This window comes from Pagrus major, chromosome 24 (assembly GCF_040436345.1).
Source record: "Pagrus major chromosome 24, Pma_NU_1.0".
Classification (NCBI taxonomy): domain Eukaryota; kingdom Metazoa; phylum Chordata; class Actinopteri; order Spariformes; family Sparidae; genus Pagrus; species Pagrus major.
Window position 1 is genome coordinate 13789647 of NC_133238.1, and position 10000 is coordinate 13799646.

Below are 10000 nucleotides of genomic sequence, written 5' to 3' on the forward strand. Positions count from 1 at the left end.
CAGGCGGAGGCGAGGCTGGCAGCCAAGCGAGCAGCAAGAGCCGAGGCCCGAGAGATCAGGATGAAGGAGCTGGAGAAGCAACAGAAAGAGGTATGGAGGCTTTTATTCTGAAATCAACACACGCATCACATCCTGTCACCTGATTGGTCCACAGGGCTGAACAGGCTTCATGATTGGCACTTTACATTTCACACAGGGAAGCTGAGGAGTCACATGATGCCGTTTGTTATTTAAATAGAACTGTTGAACTGAGTCTGGTTTGTGTTTGTGGAACTAAAGATCTGATTGGTTCTTAAAACCTGATGAGCTCCAGGTGAGTTCACCTGAGGCCCATCCTACAGAGGTCAAGGGTCAGGCTGAGAGTGTGAGTGAGTCAGTCGGATGGTTGTGTGGTGTGTGGTGGTGTCAGTCCTCAGCTCTCTGGTGAGTAACTTCATTATTTATATCAATACGACAGCTGATGTTATTGATCGATGTGTTAGAATATGACATCACCTCCGATCAGAGCAGCTTTTTAACATCTGAGGTTTAATTATAGCAAAGTTCTGTCGTTTTCACACAAAGAGAAACCAGACACTCCGGACCAACTTTAGACTTTTTAAACTTTTTAAACTGCTGGGACAAACTTTAACAGGAATAAAGGTGCAGAAACATGTTTTTATTATAATTGCAGCACACTCAACAAAGAGTCTGATATTATCAGGTTGTTATTAAAACTATGAATCGATATAAACGTGTAAAACAAACAGACGACATGTTTGATTCTGAGTTTAATGAGCTGTGACACAGTTCTGGCGCGGGTCATACGATTAGAAGCAAATAATGAAAGAAGCTTTTTAAATGAGATCACTGAAAGAAAAGAAGAGACGCTGATGGTTCTGGTGGTTCTGATGGTTTGTAGATGATTATCATGTGGGTGATTTTTCTGATGATAACTGCGTGACTTTGGCTCTGATGTAACTTCCTCTCACACGACGCCCCGCCCACAACATGATCTGATTATTGATTATTGTCTGATTAACAGCCTGTAAACAATCAAACAATCTGCAGTAATGAGACGACTGTGAGACGAGGTAGGTGACAGCAGGACAGAACAATGTTTCTCCGAAGCTTCTCTGAGTCTGTTGACACAAATCATCTTATTGATTATTGGACACAGTTCAGCTCTGATAGGAAACAGTAACATTAGAAACATCCTGACTCGTCTCATCAGTCACTCTGTTGTCTCCACAACATGTAGACGAGTCTTCATCATGACCAACAATACAAAAACTCTGTGGATGTGTTGATCAGTGCTGATCAGTCCTAATCATCAGTGATCAGGACTGATCAGCAGTGATCAGGACAGGGAGTCTGTTGTAATCTTTGTCTTGGTGATTTAATTCCTTCACCGTTCCTCCTCTAACCCTCGTCCTCATTCAGTCCTGATGGATTCTTTGATCGTAATTGATATGTGAAGCATCCATTCAATTCACTGTGGTTTCACTATGACCTCTGACCTCTGGCCTCTTGTTTCTAAAGTCCAGTCTCTCCTCTTGTTTCTCCTCCTGCCTGCTGTAGCTGTTTCACAGCCACAAGGTACGACTAACTCCACCTTCAATCTACACTGCTGTGTTTGTTTTCCACCTCTAGGAGCTCCGGCCGGGTGGAGCTTACCGCTCAGAAGTCACACTGAGTTCGTAGCCACAGGAAATGGTAATTTTACCTCTGTGTGCTAAGCTCCGCCCACCTGCCACGCCAAGAGGTTTTAAACAAACTCACCTGTTGTTCTCTTTGAACTTAAGGTCCTGTTTCCATCCTGTTCTAACATGTCTCCTCCTCCTCCTGCAGAAGTATTATGGTCTGGATAATAAGTGGGGTCACATTGAACAGTGGATGGTAGGACTGCTCTTACACCTGTTGGCACTCTTCTAGACCCTATAGGACTGTTCTAGACCCTATAGGACTGTTCTAGACCATATAAGACTGTTCTAGACTCTATAGGACTGTTCTGGACCCTAGAGGACTGTTCTAGACCATATAAGACTGTTCTAGACTCTATAGGACTGTTCTGGACCCTAGAGGACTGTTCTAGACCCTATAGGACTGTTCTAGACCCTATAGGACTGTTCTAGACCATATAAGACTGTTCTAGACTCTATAGGACTGTTCTGGACCCTAGAGGACTGTTGTAGACCCTAGAGCACTGTTCTAGACCCTATAGGACTGTTCTAGACCCTAGAGCACTGTTCTAGACCCTATAGGACTGTTCTAGACCCTAGAGGACTGTTCTAGACTCTATACAACTGTTCTAGACTCTATACGACTGTTCTAGACCCTAGGGGACTGTTCTAGACTCTAGGGGACTGTTCTAGACTCTATAAGACTGTTCTAGATGCTATAGGACTGTTCTAGACCATAGAAGACTGTTCTAGACTCTAGAGGTCTGTTCTAGTCTCTATAGGACTCTATAGAACTGTTCTAGACCGTATAGGACTGTTCTAGACCCTAGAGGACTGTTCTAGACCATATAAGACTGTTCTAGACTCTATAGGACTGCCTGGACCCTAGAGGACTTTTCTAGACTCTATATGACTGTTCTAGACCCTAGAGGACTGTTCTAGACCCTAGAAGACTGTTCTAGACTCTATAGGACTGTTCTAGACCCTATAAGACTGTTCTAGACCCTAGAGGACTGTTCTAGACCCTAAAGGACTGTTCTAGACTCTATAGGGCTGTTCTAGACTCTAAAGGACTGTTCTAGACCATAGAAGACTGTTCTAGACTCTAGAGGTCTGTCCTAGTCTCTATAGCACTCTATAGAACTGTTCTAGACCCTAGAGGGCTGTTCTAGACTCTAAAGGACTGTTCTAGACCATAGAAGACTGTTCTAGACTCTAGAGGTCTGTCCTAGTCTCTATAGCACTCTATAGAACTGTTCTAGACCCTAGAGGACTGTTCTAGACTCTATAAGACTGTTCTAGACCCTAGAGCACTGTTCTAGACCCGATAGAACTGTTCTAGACTCTACAGGACTGCTCTGGACCCTAGAGGACTGTTCTAGACTCTAGCGGTCTGTTCTAGACTCTAAAGGACTGTTCTAGACCCTAGAGGACTGTTCTAGACCCCAGAGGACTGTTCTAGACCCTAGAGGACTGTTCTAGACCCCAGAGGACTGTTCTAGACTCTAGAGGACTGTTCTAGACCCCAGAGGACTGTTCTAGACCCTAGAGGACTGTTCTAGACCCCAGAGGACTGTTCTAGACTCTAGCGGTCTGTTCTAGACTCTAAAGGACTCTATAGGATTGTTCTAGACTATATTGGACTCTGTAGAACTGTAGTTAGACTCTTTAGGACTTCCTGGACTCTGCTGGACTATTGTGGTCTGTGTATGAACTGCTCTCTGACTCATGAAGACCTCATATCTGTTAAAAGTGATTTGTGTGGTCAGCTGTGAACTTTGACTTCTGTGTCAGTGAGTCCACCGACCAGCAGCTGGAGGTCAGAGATCAGACCAGTCCGACCCCTGCTGACCCAGTTCCTCCCTGGGACGGGTCCAGTTCGAGCTGTTGAAGAGGTTTTCATGTGTCGGTCTGCAGACGAGCATGAAGCAGCATGTTGTTGTGTTTCACTGCTGATGTTTGTTTGTTCTGCACGCGCTCAGACAGACTCACACCACAGCTCCTCCTCCTCCTCCTGCTCCTCCTCTTGCTCCTCCTGCTCCTGCAACTCCTCCTCCTCCTCCTGCTCCTGCTGCTCCTCCTGCTCCTCCTGCTCCTCCTCCTCTCCTTTCCTCCTCCTCCCCTTTCCTCCTCCTCCTGCTCCTCCTGCCCCTTCAACTCCTCCTCCTGCTCCTGCAACTCCTCCTGCTCCTGCTCCTGCTCCTCCTCCTCCTCCTCCTGCTCCTGCATGTTTGTTTACAGTTAATCTTTATAAACATTCATCTTCTCTCATGTTTTAGTTTTTATTTGATTTAATTAGTTTAAAGTTGTATTTATTATTTATTAGTTTAATTAAAGTTGTATTTATTATTTATTATTATTAGTTTGATTGTCATCATGTACTTTGTGTTTTATTTAACTTGATTTTATTTTGAAGGTGTGTTTTGGGGATCACTGATGTCACATGACCTGCAGGGTTTAGTCACAGTGACGCCCTCAGTCATGTCCGACAGGAGCGTGAGCTGCCTGTGTGTTTTGTCCCTGAGTGGTGTCTGTCAGGAGGTGTTTGTGTTGATGACAGAGCTGTCAGTCAGCTGCTCTTCTTCTTCTACAGTTTCAGCTCTTTGACTTGTCTGTTGTCTTTCTTCTTCGTGGCCTTTCAGGAGGACAGTGAGCGGTACTCTCGCCACTCACGGAGACACGCTTCGGTCTGTATCTCTGTCTGTCTTCACTCTTTAGACTTCTACTTCTTCCTGTTCAGTCTCTGTTACTTCCTGTTCAGTCTCTGTTACTTCCTGTTCCCGTGCTGATCAGATATTTAAAAATGACTGCGTGCATCATGGTTCAGCATGTGTCAGCACACTGATAAAAGTTATCATGTTGGACTTCAGAAGCTCTGATAAAGGGTTCTGTCCTCCACGGCCCACCTGTAGACGCGTGGTCACCTGCTGATGATTGGACCAGTCAGCTTTAGAGGGGGAAGTGTCAGATTTGTTGGACCTGCTGCACGCTCTCAAACAACACCTACTGTCAGCGTCGGGGTCACAAGTTTACAAGTGTAATGAAGTGACAGGAAGGTTTAATACAAAGAAAATCATCCAGACCCAGGAGCAGGAGCAGGAGCAGGAGCAGGAGCAACTGCAGGAACAAGTCAATGAGCAGGATCAAGTCAGCTAGCAGGGCCGAGAGCAGGAGCAGGACAATAAGCGGGAGCATGTAGGAGTAGAAAGAAAGGGCAGGTCCAAGAGCAAGACGAAGAGCAAATGCAGGACCAGTAGAAGGTCCAAGATCAAGAGCAGGTCCAGGCCCAGGGCAAGGGGCGTTAATAGGAGAAGGAGCTGGTCCATGGGAAGGACCAGGAGCAGAAGCGAGACCATGAGCAGGTCCAAGAGTAGGACCAGGGTCAGGTACAAGTCCAACAGGAGGAGCAGGTGCAAGAGCAGCAGGTCCAAGAGCAGGACCATAGGAAGGAGCAGGTTCAAGATGAGAAGTATGAGCGACAGCAGAGCCATAAGTAAGTCCAAGACCAGGAGCAGTTCAACAACAGGGGGAGGAGCAGGAAGAAGCTGTAGGTCCAAGAACAGGGCCAGGAGCAGAAGCAGGTCCAGTAGTTGATCCAAGAGCAGTATGAGGATCAGGAGCAGGTCCAAGAGCAGCAGGTTGAAGAGCAGGAACAGGTCAACAAACAGGAACAGGTCCAAGGATAAGAGCAGGTCCTAACCCGAAAGAGCAGGATCAGGTCCAGGATCAGGTCCAGGATCAGGTCCAGGATCAGGTCCAGACTGGTGGAGCTGGTCTGTGTGTGTGTGTGTGTTTGTGTTTGTGTGTGTGTGTGTGTGTGTGTGTGTGTGTGTGTGTTAAACTGTCTTTGTGTTTGCAGATGTCAGATGATGAGGAGAGGATGTCTGTGGGCAGTCGGGGAAGCTTCAGGGTGAGCATGAACATGGACACATGGACATGAACACATGGACACATGAACATGAACACATGGACACATGGACATGAACACATGGACACATGGACATATGAACACATGGACACATGAACATGGACACATGTACACATGTACACATGAACATGGACACATGAACATATGGACACATGAACACATGGACATGAACACATGGACACATGAACATGAACACATGGACATGGACACATGGACATGAACACATGAACATGGACATGGACACATGGACATATGAACACATGGACACATGAACACATGAACACATGGACACATGAACATGGACACATGGACACATGGACACATGAACATGGACACATGAACACATGGACACATGAACATGGACACATGAACATGAACACATAGACACATGAACACATGGACACATGACCATGAACAAATGGACACATGGACATGGACACATGGACATGAACACATGGACACATGAACATATGGACACATGAACACATGGACGCGTGAACATGAACACATGGACACATGGACATGGACACATGGACATGAATACATGGACACATGGACATGAACACATGGACACATGAACATGAACACATGGACACATGAACACATGAACATATGAACACATGGACAAATGAACACATGAACATGGACACATGAACACATGAACATATGGACACATGGACACATGAACATGGACACATGAACACATGGACACATGAACACATGAACATATGAACACATGGACAAATGAACACATGAACATGGACACATGAACACATGAACATATGGACACATGGACACATGAACATGGACACATGAACACATGGACACATGGACACATGAACACATGGACACATGAACATATGAACACATGGACAAATGAACACATGAACATGGACACATGAACACATGGACACATGGACACATGAACATGGACACATGGACACATGAACACATGAACATGAACACATGAACATGAACACATGAACACAGCCTTGCTCTCGTGTCCAGCTGTGATCTCATAACTCATTAATAAGCTTACATTAATAACGAAAATTAATAAATAAAATGCAGACAAAGATTTTCAGTGGGATCAGAGTGACACACAACACCTGATCAATAATCAATAACAGCTGCAGGTCACGTGTCTGATCCTGATCTATAATCAATACCAGCTGCAGGTCACGTGTCTGATCCTGATCTATAATCAATACCAGCTGCAGGTCACGTGTCTGATCCTGATCAATAATCAATAACAGCTGCAGGTCACGTGTCTGATCCTGATCTATAATCAATACCAGCTGCAGGTCACATGTCTGATCCAACATGTATCGTTTAAAAACATCCTACAGACACAAAATATGTTAGAAAATCACAAAAACAACAAACAAGCACCAAAACTGCTGTTGATCAATAAAATATCAGTATCAATAACCCAACTGAATGTGACGTCAACCTGCTTGATGTTACACCTTAAATTGTCTGTTTTATGAGTGGAGTCTGGTCTGTTATTCTCGTCTGCAGACCTCAGTGCTGTTCACTGATGCTCCTCGCTCTCTGGGCTGCAGGGTCGGTGTCTGATGTCACTTCCTGTTTGTTGTGTGTGCTGTCAGTAGGTGTCACGCAGGTGGAGGTAGATCAGTGGTAGGTGGTGACGTGTAGTAGACGTGTAGCTTCAGTTTTAAATTTAAAAAATCATTTCAGCTGTAAAATGAAATCATTCACATTTTCATAAACTTCATAAAACAAACAAAATATATTTTGTTTGTTTTATGTTGACCTCTTTAAGAAGTCCCGCCCACAGAGCAGTAAGAGCAGCTCTGATTGGCTGGCTACTATCTGTCCGACCAATCGGAGGTCTCGCTGTTCCACCTTTTATTTTTAGTGGTTTGGATGAACTGATATAAAGCACAGCAGATGATAATTAATTTCATTATTGATCAACACGGCGAGAAAATACGTTTGTTTACTTCCATCAATGATTTAAACAACAAATACTGACTGAAGCTAATTCTGCTCTTTTCCTTCCTTCTTTCCTCCTCCTCCTCCCTCCCCTCCTCCTCCTCCTCCTCCTCCTCCTCCTCCTCCTCCTCCTCCTCCTCCTCCTCTTCCTCCTCCCTCCCCTCCTCCTCCTCCTCCTCCTCCTCCCCCTCATCCTCCCTCCCTCTCTCATCCTCCCTCCCCTCCTCCTCCTCCTCCTCCCTCTCCTCCTCCCTCCCCTCCTCCTCCCCCCATCCTCCCTCCCTCTCTCATCCTCCCTCCCCTCCTCCTCCTCCTCCCTCTCCTCCTCCCTCCCCTCCTCCCCCTCCCCCTCATCCTCCCTCCCCTCCTCCTCCTCCTCCCTCTCCTCCCCCCATCCTCCCTCCCTCTCTCATCCTCCCTCCCCTCCTCCTCATCCTCCCTCCCTCTTTCCTCCTCCCTCCCTCCTCCTCCTCCTCCCTCCCCTCCTCCTCCTCCTCCTCCTCCTCCTCCTCCTCCTCCCCCTCATCCTCCCTCCCTCTCTCATCCTCCCTCCCCTCCTCCTCATCCTCCCTCCCTCTTTCCTCCTCCTCCTCCCCCTCCCTTATTCTCCTCCTCCCCCTCATCCTCCCTCCTCCTCCTCCTCCCTCTCCTCCTCGCTCCCCTCCTCCTCCTCCTCCTCCTCCTCCCTCCCCCCCTCCCCCCCTCCTCCTCCTCCCTCCCTCCTCCTCCTCCTCCCTCCCCTCCTCCTCTCCACCTCCCCTTCCCTCCTCCTCCTCCTCCCCCAGCCTTCAGACTACAGTGGGTTTTTGGGCTCCAGCTCTCGGGCCTCCTCCAGGGCCAGTTCAGCTCGTGCCAGCCCAGTGGTGAGCTCTCGTCTCTGGGTGTGTGTGTGACCATGCTCTCCTCTCGCTCCTTGTTCTCCTCTTTCTGTCATGTTTCTATCAACACTGGACGGATCAATAAGGTCCATGTCGGCCCAGTGTCTGTCTCCACCTGCTGGCCACGCTGTCCACCTGCAGCTTCAGTCAGTCAGCCTGTATGAAGCAGTTTAAACTAATCAATCAGTGATCGATCAGTAACGTGTGTGTCTGTGTGCAGGTGGAGGAGAGGCCTGACAGAGAGGCAGTTTAAACTAATCAATCAGTGATCGATCAGTAACGTGTGTGTCTGTGTGTGCAGGTGGAGGAGAGGCCTGACAGAGACTTCCTGGATAAAGTAAGTTCATCTCTTTGTTCTCTGGTCTTCATGTTGTTGTGCTTCAGTCTGTCCTCCAGAACACTTTCAATAAAGTTGTGAAGGTTTGAACATAAAAAACACAGACTCAAAAGTTTTACCCCTAAATGTTCTTTATAAATATGAAAAAATGATTCATCTATAAAACAAAATTCTGTTATTCTGTTAATTATTCTGTAAAACACTGAATTTTTGTTGATTTTGATTTCTTTGTTATTTTAAATCTGATTTAATTTAGCTAAATGTTCTGAAATGTAATCCTGTCGATAAGATAACTGGATCCCTCTCGGCTTTAATGTGATGTGATGAAGATGTTTCTCCTGCTCCTCCTCTTCCTCCTCCTCCTCCTCCTCAGGGTTCGAGGACGGCCTCCACTCTCTCCGCCGCCACACTGGCCTCTCTGGGCGGAGCTTCGTCTCGCAGAGGCAGCTGTGACACGTCATTCTCCGTGGAGACGGAGGCGTCAATCAGAGACATGAAGGTAATCTATTACTTTACAGAGAAATAATAACAGTTATTTTTCTCATGACTCCGACAGAAGAATGACATCAGTGTATTAATAATAATAATAATAATAATAATAATAATAAAAATAATAAAAATAATAATACAAATAATAATGATGATGATGATGATGATGATGATGATGATGATGATGACGATGATGTGTGTGTTGAGGACTCTCTGGCCGAGGTGGAGGAGAAGTACCGTAAGTCGATGGTTTCTAATGCTCAGCTTCACAACGAGAAGTCGACTCTGATGTATCAGGTGGAAACTCTGAAGGAGGAGCTGAGCGACATGGAGGAGCTGCTGTGGGAGTCACGGCGACACTGTGACAACACCAGCAAGGTCAGAGGTCACACTGGGGTCATACTGAGGTCACACTGGGGTCATACTGAGGTCATACTGAGGTCATACTGGGGTCATACTGAGGTCATACTGAGGTCACACTGGGGTCATACTGAGGTCATACTGAGGTCATACTGGGGTCATACTGAGGTCATACTGAGGTCACACTGGGGTCATACTGAGGTCATACTGAGGTCACACTGGGGTCATACTGAGGTCATACTGGGGTCACACTGGGGTCACACTGGGGTCACACTGAGGTCACACTGAGGTCACACTGAGGTCATACTGAGGTCATACTGAGGTCACACTGAGGTCACACTGAGGTCACACTGGGAATACACTTGGTGAAGTCAAAGATAAGTGGTTC

The 10000-nt window shown here is 46.6% G+C and overlaps 1 protein-coding gene across 6 annotated transcripts in view; it reads left to right on the top strand.

Moving 5' to 3' along the window:
* lrrfip1b (leucine rich repeat (in FLII) interacting protein 1b) overlaps positions 1–10000 on the top strand; it is a 27587-nt gene that overhangs the window by 5490 nt on the left and 12097 nt on the right. For 4 of the 6 annotated variants that reach the window (XM_073495437.1, XM_073495435.1, XM_073495434.1 and 1 more), the window contains 6 exons: positions 4–90; positions 5521–5571; positions 8334–8411; positions 8728–8763; positions 9137–9262; positions 9460–9630. In XM_073495437.1, coding sequence (XP_073351538.1) covers positions 4–90; positions 5521–5571; positions 8334–8411; positions 8728–8763; positions 9137–9262; positions 9460–9630 — 549 coding nt within the window. The remainder of the gene's footprint in view (positions 1–3; positions 91–5520; positions 5572–8333; positions 8412–8727; positions 8764–9136; positions 9263–9459; positions 9631–10000) is intronic. The other 2 variants (XM_073495433.1, XM_073495436.1) reach the window with 1 other exon arrangement.